Below are 17,192 nucleotides of genomic sequence, written 5' to 3'. Positions count from 1 at the left end.
TTTTTCCTTGGCGCAAAGTATATTCGCTTACCGTCCCCCCTTCGGTAAGACGTCGATTCCTAACAAAAAAAAAGGGAACTGGGAGGGGAGAAGGACTCCTGTGCTCGCAGTTAAAAAACGATGGTAGAATCGCTGGGCGGCGCGCAGGACTAGGTCAGCTGCAGGTGGCGAGGCGGGGCATGCGACAACTGGTTTTGCGAGGCGCGGCGAGGCAGAACGGGTTGCTGTGCTGCTGTGACAAGCTTGCTGGGAAAAATAAAAATAAAAAATAAAAAACACCGAAGAAAAAAACGGTGCAAGAGTAGTATTGTGCTTGTGCAGGATGAGAAAAGAAGAAATAGTCGAGACTAGAGTTTGGGGAAGAGTCTCGGCGCACCGATAATGAGAGGGGGGGGGGGAGTGACGTGGGGTCTCGCGACAACGGGCCAGTGTAAGAGCACACCCCTGCCTCAGTTTGGCGACCCTGGCAGTTGGGCGGGATGTCGAGTGGTGGCACCAGCTTTACTTACTACCCATTTCCGGGTTGGAATATGTACATGTAAATGGATGGCTAGTCGTCAGGTAATACAAGTATGCATGAATATTGTATTAGCCTCTGCCAGTTTTGGATACCTGTCTGCTATTACACCTGGATCAGTATGATCCTACAGAGCAACTTCTAATGAAGTAGGTAGAGCTCTTTGATATGTATATGCTTTTGCTATTGATGCCGCTTTAATGCCTACATCATGATGAACTTCCAAGTTCCTTCTTTTGCATCTTGACAATTTTACTTTTGATTTGTTCATTCGTCTCCGCAATGGCCGTGGCTGACTCGGTGCTCGTCGTCGTATTGATCAACGGCCACCCTTGTATGCCACAATCAATCCCACAGTAACCCACTGGTCTATTCCTTCGGAGGTCGATTGGCTATGATGGCCTGCAAAATATCCCGGGCGCCGGCTTTGACAAGGGCTTCGGCCAGTTCGTGACCAAAGGCCTCGGCCTCATCGCTTGTCCTGACCATCCGCTCCTGCTCGTCGTTGACGGCCGTCTTGCCGTCCAGGCTCACCACAACCGCCCGCATCCGCAGGCTGTCCCCGCGGCCCTGCCCCGTCTCCGCCGGCGCCGGCGCCCACTCCGTCTCGACGCCGATGGGCACCGTGCAGCCGCCCTCGAGCCTGCGCAGCAGCGCCCGCTCCGCGAGGCACGCGAGCGTCGCCCCGTCGTCGGCCAGCGGGCGCAGGAGCGCGCGCGTCGCCTCGTCGCCGCGCCGGATCTCGAGGCCCAGCGCGCCCTGCCCGACGGCGTGGTAGATGCCGCCGTCCCGCGAGCCGAGCAGCTGGCTGATGCGGTGGCCCAGGCCCATCCGCTCCAGGCCCGCCGCCGACATGATCATGCACGTGTACCCGCCGTCCGCGGCGTCCACCTTGGCCAGCCGGGTGTCGACGTTGCCGCGCAGGTTGGCGAAGCGCAGGTGCGGGTACAGCCGGCGCAGCTGGGCGGCGCGTCGCACCGACGAGGTGCCCACGACGGCGCCGTCGGGGAGCGTCTGCAGGCTGGTGAAAGGTAGGCCGGCCTTTACGACGAGGGCGTCGCGCGCGTCATCGCGGGGGGGGATGACGGCCAGCTCGCAGTCGTCAGGTAGAGCTGTAGGCATATCTGGTCGATGGATGTTAGCAGCTTGGACTGGTGGGAGGAGAGTCAGAGGCGAGGAGGGTGAACCTTTGAGACAGTGGACAATCAAGTCAATCTTATTCGCCCTCAGCTTCTCCTCGAGCTCGGATGTCCATAGATTCTTGCCCTCGAAGCTGTATAGCGCCGTGACCTTGTCGCGATCACCGAGAGTGCGCATCGCATCAATCTCAAAGTCCCTAGCTGGAAAGTGCTTTCGCAGAGCGCCACAAATGCCCTCGGCTTGGATCTTGGCTAGGATAGATTGGCGTGTGCCAATACGTACAGCTGGGGCCCGGGTCGTTGAGTCTGCCATGGTCCGGAGCCTTCAAATGACGAACGAGATGAAAATGAGTGTGAGCAAGAAGGCGAGGCCGAGAGCAACAGGCTAGATAAAGCAGTTTGAAGTTGCCAAAAAAAAAAAAAAAAAGAAAAAAAAAAGAATAGTGCTGGTTTGCGAGACTTTCACAGCCTGATTCGGCGTCGGGATACAAGGCGGAACCAAGTACCTAATTGTGGGCGTCCGCTTTTTCGATCTGCAGCATGAGGCGCGGCTCTTCAAGTCTTAGATATCCGCTTTTCTGGTTCAACGGTAAATTATAACCAACCGGTCAGCCACTAATACTGAACGGTGGTGTTTTTGTATTATGCCTCTTGACATGGATTTCTCGAGCATATGTCTTATACACGCATACGATATGCAAAAGCGCCTCCTTTTCTATAGTCTTGAAATGCTACAACATGTCCAATGAAAATGGAAATATCGCAGCCTGAGTAAAACATGTGATAAACGAAGGTATCGGAGCACATGTTGGCCTCCCCGCCAACACATGGAAACCGCGGAAAAGATATTGATAAAGAGCCCTGAGGAATATCACTAACCATGCAATATTTACATCAAATTACTGAATTATGATTATCATATAAACTATGTTACACGAATGCATTGCAGTTGCAGCTCGATGTTGTGGCTGGACGTTTTTGAACTCACAGGATACCGAAGCTTGCTCCTCCGAACCACCGAGCACATAGAAGCGTGGTCTACCTGACTAGAGAAGAAAACTAGCCTCCTCGCCGGCCGCCACGCTTCTGGCTCGTGCTTCGTGACCACGAGCTGGCTGTCCGCTTAAATGGTCCAAATCCAAGTGACACGGGCGGTGCCACTGGCAGCTTCGATTTGCTGCCTCCCGCTGTATCAAATCCTAAACGTGCCCATCCACGTGGCTGTTTCTCTGGCACCACTAGCTCATCCTCCTCATCACCACTCCCTATCGCAGGGTCTGGGAGAAGGCTCATCATCTGCCGGCCCTTGAGCATCGCCGCCTGTAGCGCCGCCCAGGACTCCACTTGCCCATTTGCCGCTTCTTCCACGCAATTGCACTCATCGCCTGCCGGACAATACATTTCGCCCGCAGCATGCCACTCGCCTAGACAGTCTTCATGACTGGCGCAGCCACACGCAAGACAGGTTGGGAACAGGGCATCAACCGGCTCTGTGCAGTATACACAAAGTAGTTTATCTTGTCGTTGCTGGCATCTATCGCAAGTACCAACTGCACCACCTACCCTGGGGTCAGACGACGTGTACTGCAGTGGCTCCAGCTGTGTTTCGTGAACACGGCAGAGGCCAATGATGTCCAGGCCGCGACCTGACGCAAGGAGTGCTTGCAAATTGTCATGTTTGCCCATCACAAGTGGCGATGACTTGCCGGGAAGAATGCTGCTACCGTTGGTGCTAAATTGGCTGTCGTCGAGCCCATTTGGCGACGCATCCTCTTTCAAGATATTGAACTTCATCACCTCCAACCGAGCCAATGGCTGCTCCCACATCTGAAGTAACTCCGCATAAGCGTATCTGTAGTTGATATACAGGTCTGACAACTTCGGATCAAGAAGTGGATATAACATCCACCCATCATCATCAAAGATGCTCTGGTCCTCTAGAATAACTGCAACATTGGTGGGGACCCATGTTGTCAAGTCCTCTTTCCGAGCGTCGTCATCAGACATGGACGTTCTGCCGCCACCAGAGCCAACCACGGCTGTGGTTCCGCCTCCACTACTGCTTCCTCCGCGTGGAGCAATGCTATTCAGAATCATCTCAGCAGGGCTAGCCTTCTTTTTCCCCTGTGAAGGTGGCGAGGACGATGTCGCCGTCCCTGTGAATGAGCGGGGGAGATTTGCAGCCAATGCCGACGCAAAGCCAGTATTGCCTTTTTGCTGAATCGGCCGCGAATTTGGGGATTTGGAAAGCACTGTCACGGCTGTTTGGTCGGCTAAGAAGCCTTTGTTCTTTCCCGGCGGTGTTTCTCCACACGAGAAAGAATTTGGCCCCGTCTCAGCATTCCACGCTCCATCATCCGATGTTTGTGACCTGGCATAGTTGACTGGAGTATGAAGTGTCCCAGGTGTTGTTATGGCAGAGTTTGTAAAGCTTCGACTATACATATTCCACGATGTCGCATCTGCAGGAAAGTAGTCTAGGGAATATGACGGTGCTTTCAGCGGCAATGGAGTTTCCTGTTTTGGCAAGTTCGATTCAGCATACGCTACACCATGAACTGTAGAAGCTTCGCTGAATATGCATGCGAGCATAGCCAGCATTTGAATGTCGGCCGTACTCTCGAAATGGTCAAAGAGGTCAGCAATAAGGTCCTTGGCTAATGGATGCTGACCCCATCTGACCCTCCCGAGAAGTGCACTGTCATGCGACGACGGGTCCGTAGCAGCATTTTTGTCAATGTAGCCAACCCGTGAAACAACGTCTCGCGCAATGACTAGGATCGAGTCACGGTGTGCGTTCCCCCCTAATACTTCTAGTGGTATGCCCTTGCGTAAAAGCAGAGCCAGATACAGCCATATATTTGAGAGATCGAGGAAGCCATGTTTCTCAGCAACGCGCGCGTTGTGATTGCAGACGTCCGCTCCATCCCCAAAGATCGCGTACTCTTCGGCAAATTCTCTCTTTGAAGGCAAATCTGCGCGGAGGTCGTAAATCGATATGACGTTTCGTGCCTTCATGATGCGGCGCCGGCTCGTTCCGGTGCCAGTAGCCGTTCCAATGCCAGTGCCCGTTCCAGTACCAGTTCCAGTACCAGCACCGCTGGATCTTACTGAGCGGTCTTCACTCCAAGCCTTCTTTGGCTGGCGACTCGGCCGATACCACATATTCATGTTATGAATAGAAGTAGATTCTGAGTCACTAGAAGAAGATTCAGAGGATGACCGGTCTGAATCAGAGTCCGCGGACTGATCATCGGTGGCAGATGCCTCTTCAGTGTTTTCCCGCGAGCGTGGGCTTTGGTCGTACGATAACCGTCCAAAGCCCGCAAAGAACGGCTCATTCTTAGGTCGGTCTTTGCAAATTTCCCCGGTAGACGAAAATAAGGCTCGAAATTTCTCCTCCTTAGTAGGAAAGAAGCATACGAGTTTGCCATCGTTGGAAAAACGGGCACCACACGTACGAGGGGGTGGAGGCATGATAGCGCGGCCATGCGGAGCAATTGTCGTGTCGACTTCGCCAGTGCTGGGGAGCTCCTGTGACATACTTGCCGATCCGGTGGCTGCTGGGTCTTCATCGTCGCTCGAACTATCATCTGCCATCCCATCCAAGTCATCATCTAGATCACGGACATTCTTAAAGAATGTAGTGCTTGATTCGAGGTCCACTTCGCCCAGAAGATACGAAAAGGCAACTTCGAGGCAATTCTGCTTCCGCAGCAGAAACTGAATCGCCAATTTGTGTATTTCTCGCTGCAACCTCCTGTGCGTCTCTTCTGGCATGAAGGAGGACTTCTCGATGGTGAATTTGGGTGCCCTATGTTTGGGATACCCAGTAGGAACATCAATTTTGACTTTGATAAAGATCGAGTCAGCATCAACGCCCCAAGGGCCTGTCAGTGACGCATTGAACGTCAAGCTGTCCATGTCGATGTTGTCCCATTTGACCTTGGGAATTTGTGTACTGACACGCAACAGCTCTTCTTGGATAGTGTCCGGCCCACCCCATTGGTCATCCGGGAAACTATGGGACATGATGCCTTCTTTGGACGGAAGACGACGAAAGGTATCTGATGAGGCCTTGCGCTTGTTCATAGTAATGCCCTTCATCCACCCGATCGCCGATTGACTGTCTGTAGTCTTTTTGTGCGACAGCGCTTTGGCTTTCATTGAAGGGCCGCGCCAAACAGGCCGCGAGTAGCGATTATGAGGAGCACTTGCTCGACCGGCATGACCAGTGGCTCTCTGTTGTGAATTCCCAATCATCCTCTGGTCACTCATAGTACCAGTCCTGCGCTCCTTGCTCGGTGCATCGTCCACCGCTCGGAATGTCCTATAACTAGCGCCTTTTCTAGTTATTTTCAACCCTTTCCTTGCTGGGCCACCTTTCGCATGACCAACAGAGCTGAGTGTGGAATTGTCGATACAATGTAGTCGAAGCTCGTTATCTGTGCCCCACGATACCAATTGAAACTCTCGATCATCCATGCCAGCCTCTGAAACGCCACCGCGGCTTCGCCACAGGAATTCCTTTGCTTTGTGATCTCCGTGGCCAGGGAAGATAGCTACAGGCGCAGGCGAGGCATCGATGGGCGAGTCATCTGACCAAAGTCGGTCGTAGAGAAATAAGTCACCAGGCTCGTTCTGTGGCATAGCTAGGAGACCCCATCCGAATGGAGTATGTCGCGCTCGCCACACAGGGTAATCGGTTCGGATGATGTGCTCCGGTTCGTCCCCGCCAGTTTCGTAGTCCCAAAACTTGATGCTTTTGTCTAAAGAGCATGTAACAATTCCGGTAGCTCTCGTTCGATTCCAGTCGATACCGTAGATCTTGGACGTGTGCGCCGTTATGGAGCATATGGGCTTGGACGCCTTCCTCTCGTCCCAAATATGGAGCCATCGGTCGTGCGCCGACGCGACGATGTGAGAGTCTTGTCTATTGTATTTAACCTGCGTCGCACCAGCAAACCAGTCGTAGAATGTAAGAACAGGCTGTCGCGGTCGTCGTAAATCCCATGTGTGAACTGAGCCGTCGACTGAGCAGGTTGCAAGAAGATCAGGATGATGGGCGGAGAAGTTGACGTCTGTGATGGCTCTGCTATGTCCTTGAAGTGAATGCTCGATCGGTCCAGAGCTCGAATCTTCTCTCATGTTGAGATTCCACACCAGAGCTCGATGATTGGCTGTAGAGACGACCCAGTAGTCTCGCGCCGCGAAAGGCGACCATTGCACGTCTACGACGAGCCATGGCATTCCAGGACTGCGAAGTCGGCGAGGTGGGTTATAAGGAGAATCTAGATCAATGATCGCAAGACCGTCGGGGCTGGATTTGTTAGCGCAAACAAAGCATAGCATATGGCAACCACTCACGATGCAAGCGCAATGTCTCGACCAGATGGCGAGATTGTCGCCGAGCCGACGAGGCCGTCTACATGAATGGTACCATCTGCTTCAAAGCTTTCGCTATCAAAAGCAGATTTGATAATCCTGCCCTTCTTCGGTTCGTCGACTATTTTATCGTGGGAAGGCATGTTGTCGCACGGGTACTATTGTCACGGCGTATCGATCGCTCGAATCTGGCGCTTGCTCGCCGTAGGAGCCCTATGCCATGGTGGGGGTTGCGGAAAGCTCACAGAATGGCTATGTATGGCCGCAGTTAGTTTCCATTCCACCCCGTAAGAATTAGGCGAAAATTTGTCGCGAGTTGATGCCGGTGTCAAATCATTCGTTGGAAGTATCCAGGCAAGGTAGCTCAGTGGTGGGGCTGGTGACGATGGGTGTGGCGCGGGGTCTTGCTAGCCACAGATGGCCAGAAGCTATAGCTGTGGCGCAGTCAAAGTCGAGGTTCCGAAGCTGGGAAATCAATTGTTTTTCCATGCGTGTTGAGAATGGTTTGGGAAACGCTTTGTAATGTAATAGTATCCATTGTCTAGTAAAAGACAAACGAGAACCTTTTTCCTATCACTCTACGCCAGAGGACGCAACCTCAACAGTGGATGACATGGGCATGCCAGTTACTTGTGAGTCCGAATTTGGTTCTTCTCGGACTTTTGCCTGGACAATGACTAGTAAATTTCACTACTTTAAAACACGTCAAGAAACCTCCTCAAGGGGCGGGGAGGTGCTAAAAGTCGCCGCGGATCGCCAAACTCGTGTGTTCCCCTGGGCTTAACCGAGCTGTGATGACCCAAGGCAGCCAATCAAGTAGACTAGAGGTAATAATAGAACTTGTGGACTTCGTCGAGGTTGCTTTGATTCGGCTTGCCCTTGCGGGCGACGGACCTCTGCGTTTCCGAATTGAGCCAGAAAGCGAGGAGCTGAAAGCCCAGTCGCACGAAAAAGGGATCCAGAAGGCTTTTAGCGCCCAACCCATTGAATGTCTTACTGCCGGGGAAAAGGTGCCCGTACGAAAATAGCAGAACCCCAGGAAATTAGAACACTGCGGCTGGTTGATTAGCATCAGCTTTGAGAGGTCATTCGAAGCTGAGGGCTCGAATTGCATGGCCCTGGCTCAACTCTTACGGCCTGCTCGCAAACAGTCTTAACCAGCTCGCCAGCCACATACAACGACGTAGTTTTCTGTCATCCTTCACCCCTTGCGCGCCTCCAAAAATCTTCGTCGAATCTTGGATACCGCCCCATCATCACATAGCCTCTTGACCATGCGATTCCCTGCTCTGTCTGCTGTTGTCGCGGCGAACGCCATCGGCGCACTCGCTCTCGAGTCTCTTTCCGAGTCTGTGAAAGACTTCCCCCAGTGCTCGTACTCTGCTTTTAAGAAGGCTCTCGACAAGGAAGGCTGCGATGTTAAGAACATTGGATCTGGAACCTTTGACTGCTTGTGCAAGCATCTGGCTAGTATCGTCGTGACCATGAGCTCGTCCAAACTCGACGCCAACTGCCAGGCCAGTACGTCTCCCCACACCCCCGCCATGACGATGCTGAACGTTTTTCGTTTCTGACCTGAATGCATAGACTGGAGCACGGCTTTGACAAACGTATGCGCGCAGTGGGGGCTGGCTAGCACCACTGCTACTGACTTCCCTGAGGCTACCAAGGCACTTGCATCAGAGCTCGGTGCGGCCGGGGATGCTGGTGCAACGAGCACCGGATCTGCCGCCAACAGCGGTTCAACTGCAGGAGCAGCTTCGACATCCTCATCCAAGGGGCCTGCTGCGGCTACTACCCCGGTGATGGGGCTCCTTGGTGCGGCTGCTCTCGCGGGTATTCTAGTTTAAAAGTTGAGAGCGTGGCAAGCTAGAATGATTGATTGATGGATGAGCTGCGCATGGGGCTATCAATAGTGGCAATATACTTAATCAGCCTGGGCGAGTTCATAGGTGGTTGAAATTCCACCTTGTACAACTTCCTTTCGACGAACCAGGTTATGTGTGATGCTTTTTTCAAAGTCTAAAAATGCAACATCGAGGAGAAGTCGTCCTTTTCAAAGACGGCCCACGAATACGGCGGGCGTCGTATTCGCCAAATCGCGACTCCACCGCCGACGCGACCGGAAACCACCAAGCCGGATGGCCTGAGTTGCACTGAAAGGCGCTCTCCACACCGGGGAACAATCTTGCAGCCGAGAGCACACGCATACTCCCGATACGCGTATAGCCAAGATCCAGTTGCGGCTCCTTACAGATCGTCGAGCTTGGATCACTCGAATTGTTTGCATATTTATATCGCGGTGCTTCTCCTCGAAAGCTTGCACTTCCATATCGGTTTCCCATCGCTCTTCGTTGCTGTGTCTCTTGTCTTAAAAGGGGCAACACCATGGCTCCCAACGCGAAAAAAATTGACTATGAATTTGGCGGACCGTAAGTTCGAAAACCGATAAACATTAGGCGCGCAATACTGACATCCTGCAAGGCTAGGTGCTGCTGGCATTGTGTTTGGCCTGCCAGTGCTTGTGTACGGCTTTTTCTTTGCATGCAATGACGTATCTGGCTGCCCTGCGCCTGGCTTGTTCAACCCCCGCGACCTCACCTGGGATGCGTTCAAAACCCAAATCCCTTGGCCCGAAGACGGTCTTGCCGGATTCATCACTCTCGAAGCTGCCGGCTGGACCTTTGCCTATTATCTTCTCAGCTTAGTGCTCTTCCGTGTACTGCCTTCGCAAAAGGTACTTGGTGCGAAACTGCGCGAATCTGGACGCCCTCTGGACTATAGCTTCAACGGTATGTACTGGTGCATTTGCATTAGTGTAGCTAGCATTCTAATTTGGCGCCGTGTAGCATTTACATCTACCCTGGTTCAGGTTGCCGCGTGCGCGGTTGGCACCTATCTCTACGGCGCTGACTTTGTTGTCTGGAGGTGGATTGATGAGAACTATCTGCAGTTGCTCACTGCCAATCTTCTTTTGGCTTGGGTCATTTCAATTTACGTCTACGCCGCCAGTTTTACGGTGAAGCCTGGCAACAGTCAACTTCGAGAGCTCGCCAAGGGCGGCCACACAGGAAGTATCATCTACGACTTCTACATCGGACGCGAGCTCAACCCTCGCATCACGCTGCCCCTTTTTGGCGAAATTGATATCAAGACCTGGCTTGAGATGCGTCCAGGTCTGACCGGATGGCTGCTTCTTGACCTAGCCTTCATCGCCAAGCAGTACCGCAACTATGGTTACATTACAGACAGCATGGTTTTTGTGACTGCTATACAGGGCTACTATGTGCTTGAGGGTCAATATGCCGAAGCTGGTATTCTTAGCATGATGGATATCATCACCGATGGACTTGGTTTTATGCTTACCTTTGGCGACATCGTCTGGGTGCCGTTTATTTACTCTACACAGTGTCGCTACCTCGCTGTCTATCCCACCCACCTCGGTTGGCCAGGCCTGGCTATACTGAGCAGCGTTTTCGCTATCGGTCTCTACATTTTCCGCGCCTCCAACACCCAAAAGGCCGTTTTCCGCAAGTCTCCCGAACACCCTAGCGTTGCTGGCCTGTCCTACCTGCAAACCAAACGTGGTACCCGTTTGTTGACCTCTGGCTGGTGGGGAGTTTCGCGTCACATCAATTACTTTGGTGACTGGATGCAGTCTTTGCCTTTCAGCTTGGCTGCCGGTCTGGCTGGCTACGTAATCTTGCCTTCTGGGGCCATGGCTGCTGCCGATGTTCTAGGGTATAGAATGCTTGATGGCACGGACGTTGTGCAGAGTGTTGCTAAAGGATGGGGTGTTATCTTCACCGCATTTCACGCTCTGTACTTTGCCGTTCTCTTAATTCACCGCGAGGGTAGAGATGATGTCGCTTGTGCTGAGAAGTATGGGGCTGATTGGGAGAGATACAAGTCGGCGGTGCGATGGAAGATACTTCCCGGCGTTTACTAAATGGGTTTCAGGCACTGGATAATGGTGATTGTTCCCTTGGAGTGATACTGTACAGCAACCTCACACACCAGCACGCCAGTGTCGTGTTGGCGAGTCAAAATCGTTTTGAGATGATTAGAACAAGAAATGCAAATCAATTATTTCAACATATCGTGACAATGAACCCAAATATAAGCCTTGGTTAGGCTCCACGTTCTTCACTTGCTATGTAGTCCTAATTTGGAACGTAACGCTGCAGGGCATCCTTTACCAACCCCTGGTCCGACATCTTCAGTTCCTCGGACTAAAAATTCGAGGGTCTCAAGCGGGGAGATGCCATCAATCAAGTCTCTCGCTTGTTTCTAGAGTAGGTTACCATCGTCATGCACGAACAATCGTCATGCACGAACAAAATGCGAGTAGCAAAGTTGTGTCTCTTCTCGCGGCAAGCTGAAAAGCGCTCGTCCAATTCCTGGCTGTGACTTGTCTCTTTCACATAGAAGCCTACCCAATTCGGCATGTTAGCAAAACGCGTGGTATCCGTCGTTACATGATCCGACGAGAAACTAATCATGGGTGAGAAAACGCGTTTGCAGTCTGAGTTGGTGATGATTGGGTGGCAGCACTGATTCCGAGATCGTACACCACAAGTCAGTAGTTTGAGGATGCGGCATTCTTGTGGACGAGCCGATAGGTAAGGGCAATAATCAGTTTCACCCTTGTTATGAGACCAATATCGTTAGGGCACACCAGAATATGCCCTTGTTGTCGCTAACTACTGCTGCTGCTGTGCTGCACTAGATCGGAAGCGTAACTCGGAGTTAGCTCAATGAATGATTGATGGGAATGTTTGGCCTATGACGGGAAAGTTGATAAAAATGGACTGACTATCAATGTCGACGCGCTCTTTTGCACTTATTATAGACAGTTTTCATTGTTCCTCGACTATTTGTAGAACAGTCGGCTTACTTGGGCGGCGGAACGTGGGCTTTGCAAAGAGTGTTAAAGTCGAGGTTCCATCCGTCCGCCACCTCGAGACGTTTCAAGTAGCAAAGGCAGACCGCAGCGCATGAGGAAGAGAATCCTTTTCTCTGGTTCAGAGATGAAACTTATTGAAGGGCGCGTGAAGACTGCTGGAATAGCTCAATCGCCCGTTCGGGAGAGGCGTCATCTTCATTTTACGGTCTAAATGTAGTAAGAACACAGTGCCATTTGACAATCTTGAGCCAATGAATCCGCGGGATTGATGACGAGTGTGATATAGTATCTTGTACAATAGTAGAGTAAAGATGTAGATGATTGTACTTGGGTTGGTTGCCTTTACTGGCCTTGGTGTTTTTGCCCGAAGAGCTGCCGGCCTGGAGTCGCGACGTAGGCTTCAGCTGTATTGACTAAGTAGGAACACGGACAAGAAAGAAGGTGAGAAAAGAAGAATTGTATTGGATACTTTCTTGAACATCGAGATCAGAGTTTTCAGCCGCATATCCTAGTGTGCCGTGGCGTGCTGTGGCGGAAAGCTTATTACGAAACTGCATACTAAGGATGAAGGATGAAGGGAAAGAACCAACGCGTCTTACCCACTGACTGTAGATAGCATGACTCAATGCGCTATGCCCGTGTGATCTAAAATGGCATTGCTTTTGGGCTGAGAAGCTGTACAGGATCACCTATACAGAACAGCAAGAAGCCAGGATTTGATTCTGTATGTGAACGATTCGTTGTTTCCATCATCATTCTTTTCCCAAAACCTAGATCAGCTTGGATTTCGAAGCTCCATTATTTGCAAATATCGGCGCTGCTCTCCGTTCAAGAGATTCATGGACCGAGGCTTGTTGCTGAATCTTTGTAGTGTATACCTAGTGTTGTGTTCATAAAAAGCACATGGTATTCTGAGTTTATTAACTTGAGTGGAACTGCATACATATATGTACAAACCTAGCTGAGAAGCGGCAGACTGTTGAGTCCGCTATGTATGATTTTGGGACCCGATATGTCGACGTGAACCTTTGTGCGTCTCATCAGATGATTCCCATCGAAGAGAAAAGGTGAGAATTCTCTCGACAACCACCCACCGCATCGAGTCGCGAGAGCAGTTTGTAGCCTCAGTGCTACTGGACTCGCCCAGATCGTTGCCCGCGACGCTGTTTCCACCAGCACTTGTGTTGGCGGAGTCGTGGCCGTCCCATGGTGCAATGCGCAGCCACCCCTGAGATGGTTGATATTCCCCCTCCATAAAGGTCACCCTGGAAAGCAGGATTGGACGTCCGCGGTTGAGCCATCGGCAGTCTGGTACGCCGCATCGCCCTTCCCGCAGCACTAGACGCGTGTCTGGATCGTCTAGGCTGAGCGGCGCCATTTCAACAACGTTATCCCGAACCCAGTATCGGAATTTCCGAGCAGTCTGGCGGGATTTTGGATGCTGTGAAAGAGATAATGAAGCGCCTGTAGTTGTCTTGTTTGGCGGCGCGTCTTGCTCTAGGTCTGCATCGATCAGCCATGCCCTATTCACGCCACCGACTTTCACAATCCACAGGTCTCGTAAATTTGGAAACCAGAGCTTCTCAAAATCGACCACCGGCAGTCTTGGCCCTGTGGAAGAGATGGCCATCCCGGACGAAGGTGGTACAGCGCCAGTTGAGACCATAGCAGCACTGGCCGCTGCTTGGCTCGCTGCGAGGTATGTCGAGTAGAAATATGGCAGCTCTACTCGGTTATCGTCCGGAAAGCAGTCCCAGAATGCGAGCCGCTCTACTCGGGTGGCAAGGGCCTCCAGGGGTTCATTCGAAGTAGCCTCAGTGATGCTGGCATCGCACACGAAGATGTCCCTGCCGAAATGAACGTGAGATGACTGCCCTGGACCAACGGCCTCGTAGCCCTTTCGCGACTCAAGTCGTGCTTCGCGGTTAATTTGGGTGACTGAGGGGAGAGGATACGCCTCTGGTCGTCGAAGGAGGTCATCCAGGATGATGACACGCGGCTCGGCAGCGCACTGCCATATCTTCAGACGCAGCTCTGTGGGTAAGCGTTTGAAGTTCCTCGCAAATGATGAAATGCACCTGTAAGGCGTACATGATGCATGGTTGCAGCCGATAACGGCCCTGCCAGTGGTTACTTTTGAAGCCGTGGACATAAGGGCGCCATCTCCAGCAGGGAGGGTCTGCTCCAGCATACTTTCGCCTCGCCAAGTAAACTTTGTGTTTTTTTTGACCACGTTCTGCCTTTGCAAAAAAAAAAAAAAAAAAAGTAGAAAGCCCTTTGGCTGCAGATATTGTACGCTTGTTTGGCGTTTCTTAGTAGCGGTCGGAATGAGGCTAGCCTCATACCAATAGAGCAGCGGCCAGCCCTTGAAGGTTCCCTCCTACTAGCAAGCCAGTGTTTCTATCGCCTAGCAATTTTATGACGTGTGAGGATCAAGAATTTGAAATCACGGTGAAAGGTGCACACCGACAGCAGGAGGGAGTTATCGCCTTGTTGGGCTAGTGCATACAAGGAGATGCGGTCAAGCCGGGAGGGCCACGGGCATGTGTACATATATGGACGGCATGTAGGTAGCATGTAAACAGACCGTGGACAACAAATAGGTGGCCCTTTGACGCGGCCGCAGCTGCCTCACACACCGAAAGTGACCGCAAAACACCAGAAGAACAGCCGGGCAACACCGCATGCGGATGTCACAATAAGTACGGTGCCTTGCTCGCGCGTACCATTTGGGCTTGGCTTTGCAAGGACATCAGAGACAGAAGGACAGACTAAGAATCCCGGTCGCACATACCAGGGTCACGACACCCCCTAACTATATCTTTGCCACAGATTGCTGGGTATGGGGACGCCCAGAGACCATGCATAACAAACACCAGGATGGTGAGGCCATCGCAAGAGCCGGAGTTCCTGCCGCCCGCAGTCGCTACTGTGAGAGACGGGACATGGGACTTTGAGTGGATAGTAGGCCTGATTTCGAGGCCTCGCTAGCAGGGGGCTGGGCCTGATATTTCTGTGGCCAACCAACTAACGGGAGCGGGAAGGGGTCTCGTCTTCGGTGGCGCTGTCAATGCAATCATTTTGAGTGGCAATCCAGCAGCTCCTGAATTGTGCATTACAAAGGATTTCTGGTTGTGCTGCGCCGCACTGCCTGGCCTATGCACGAAGAGGCTGTATTCAGCCAACAAGAACACCGTCCGGCTTGCTTGCTGTGCCGCATGTCCGTGGTCAATGACTCGCTGTTGCAGTAGCCACCTTCGGGTTGCAGTTACAAATCGAAAATCTGTTGTCTCGGCCTAACGATGACAGCTGCGCGTGGTTGCATCGAAGCCGGGCCCGTGGACTTGACGAACCAAAGAGATTCTCTCTGAATATAACCTTTTGAGAATCTTGCCGCACACGGCTCCATGCTATTCCCTCTCCAAACTCTGTGTACCGTGCGAGAAGTACTGCAGACCCAAGCTGACAGTTACATCGCTGCTCGCTCCTTCGCCACCAATCTTGCGTGAAGGTTCCGCCGCGTAACCCCGACATATTGCCTCCGCCTCACCACCGCCAATGTAACTTAGGGTCAGCCGAATGGCTCGCTTATCCTCCCACTGGTCCCTGCGCGTGTCATCTTTGCTAGCCAACCATCTTGTTGTGATGTTTCCGTCCGCCACCACCGGTGCACGCATGTCGTAAAACGTCGTCATATGCCTTGGAGCCGCTCGGCCAGTAGCTTCGATACGCATACCTTGTTTGCTAATTGTTTCAGCAGACGCTTCTGTTGGGGCAGCAGGCAGGTGCTGGGGTAGATATTTTGTATCTACATGATGTCCTGGGTGTCGTCTGCTGCACGATTGTGCATTGAATCTACGCCCTTTTATCAATTGTCCACAAGACAGCATATTTCTTTGTGTTGCACAGCGAAACGCAGGCAGCAAATCTCAATGAGGATTCATACATATCCTAGACCAGACCCAGGAGTAAACATCTTAGAAGGGTTGGGTCTATTCTCGATCTGGGCATTTGCACATGGTCACTCCTCAGAGGGGCAAAGGGGTAACAGTCCTGGAACTTCCCGCTCGTCAAACCAGGTGGGGAAGGATTCACCCGCTCGTTGGGTCTACCAATGATGCGATTCTTTGTAACACATTAAATAGTGATTCTTTCGGGCTCTACACGTCTAGGTCGCCGCCGCTGTGGGTAATGACGTGGTTACCACGCAGCTGGTTAGCAAGGGAGCACACTACTTCTCATGTGACATCGTTGCCCCACGATCTGCGTGAGTGACCGACTTTGGACAATGGGCTTCCTGCCAACATTAGTAGAGCTACGGAACCGCTTGTGTTATCTGTTGCCTACAACAGAAGCATTGTGCTTGGCCATGTGTGTGTCACAATACCACACATGAAACGCCGGCGATTTCTCATCCAGAGGAGCACAGTTCCTTCACCATACCGCCCCAGGAGTGATGCGCTGACCTCGCCACCAATAATTGTCCGAATCATCACAGTCCTGTTACTTCCCACTGCGAGGCTGTTGATTATGTCGATACGAAATACCATTATACAGGGACATTTAATGAGCCAGGCAGAATGTTGGGTCGTATGTCTGCAGGAGGGAGGGTGCTGAATGCTTCTGTCAGGACACAACCGCACCCAGAATGAACCAAAAACACGATAGGCAGGCAGTCTGCAAGATTGGACTGGTAACATGCCCGAGTCGGGATGTCGGGGTCAAGACCACCGAATTTTATCAATATACTCGTGCAGTCCTGTTTTGAACATTAGTAGATCGGAACGGATATGGATGTAAGTTCACATGGACCGCCTGGTAGAACAAAGTGCTTTTACAGCCCTTTGTCAAGGGAACGAAAAGTACTTATCCTCCTTGCATTGTTTCATACTGGTAGAGGTCGGCGTGAAACAGCCTAGTCTCAAAACTCAAATTTTGAGGGCGGACTTGCCAAGCGCCATCGACAGTGCTCATTTCTGGTTTCTGCCGAAGAACCCAGTGAGGGAAAGTGCACCGTAAGCCACAGAGCAAGTGCATTAGTGGGTAACTAGAGATCACAGGGAACGATTGAGGTCTTACGTGATTTACGAGACGCCCAAGAGCTGGCAGTAGCTGTAAATAAGTCTACTGCTCAGCGGCAGAGCTAAGCTAGCTTCAAGCTGGTGATGTCTCTAGGCCTACTTGATCAAGAATATATGCAAATCATACGTAGACACAGCAAAGGTAGAACTGGCATTGCGGATGT

General features: G+C 51.9%; 4 protein-coding genes across 4 annotated transcripts; 2 read left to right on the top strand and 2 right to left on the bottom strand.

Moving 5' to 3' along the window:
* Positions 1-886: 886 nt before the first annotated feature.
* V2A60_010232 (uncharacterized protein) lies at positions 887-7,184 on the bottom strand (the record flags this gene model as incomplete). The annotated part of the gene is made up of 5 exons (XM_083261492.1): positions 887-1,641; positions 1,705-1,908; positions 1,940-1,979; positions 3,220-6,976; positions 7,024-7,184. 5 exons carry the CDS (start codon positions 7,182-7,184, stop codon positions 887-889), a joined length of 4,917 nt encoding a protein of 1,638 aa, XP_083117618.1.
* A 1,131-nt stretch (positions 7,185-8,315) lies between these two features.
* V2A60_010231 (uncharacterized protein) lies at positions 8,316-8,891 on the top strand (the record flags this gene model as incomplete). The annotated part of the gene is made up of 2 exons (XM_083261491.1): positions 8,316-8,562; positions 8,629-8,891. 2 exons carry the CDS (start codon positions 8,316-8,318, stop codon positions 8,889-8,891), a joined length of 510 nt encoding a protein of 169 aa, XP_083117617.1.
* A 538-nt stretch (positions 8,892-9,429) lies between these two features.
* On the top strand, positions 9,430-10,990 carry V2A60_010230 (ergosterol biosynthesis ERG4/ERG24; the record flags this gene model as incomplete). Its single annotated transcript, XM_083261490.1, has 3 exons — positions 9,430-9,473; positions 9,526-9,833; positions 9,891-10,990. 3 exons carry the CDS (start codon positions 9,430-9,432, stop codon positions 10,988-10,990), a joined length of 1,452 nt encoding a protein of 483 aa, XP_083117616.1.
* A 1,945-nt stretch (positions 10,991-12,935) lies between these two features.
* Positions 12,936-15,624, bottom strand: V2A60_010229 (uncharacterized protein; the record flags this gene model as incomplete). Its single annotated transcript, XM_083261489.1, has 2 exons — positions 12,936-13,981; positions 15,384-15,624. The coding sequence occupies 2 exons, from the start codon at positions 15,622-15,624 to the stop codon at positions 12,936-12,938; spliced, it is 1,287 nt and encodes a 428-aa protein (XP_083117615.1).
* Between the last annotated feature and the right edge of the window lie 1,568 nt (positions 15,625-17,192).

Source organism: Cordyceps javanica, chromosome 7, assembly GCF_051103115.1.
Source record: "Cordyceps javanica chromosome 7, complete sequence".
Taxonomy (NCBI): Eukaryota; Fungi; Ascomycota; class Sordariomycetes; order Hypocreales; family Cordycipitaceae; genus Cordyceps; species Cordyceps javanica.
This window is presented reverse-complemented; position numbering and strand designations above follow the sequence as displayed.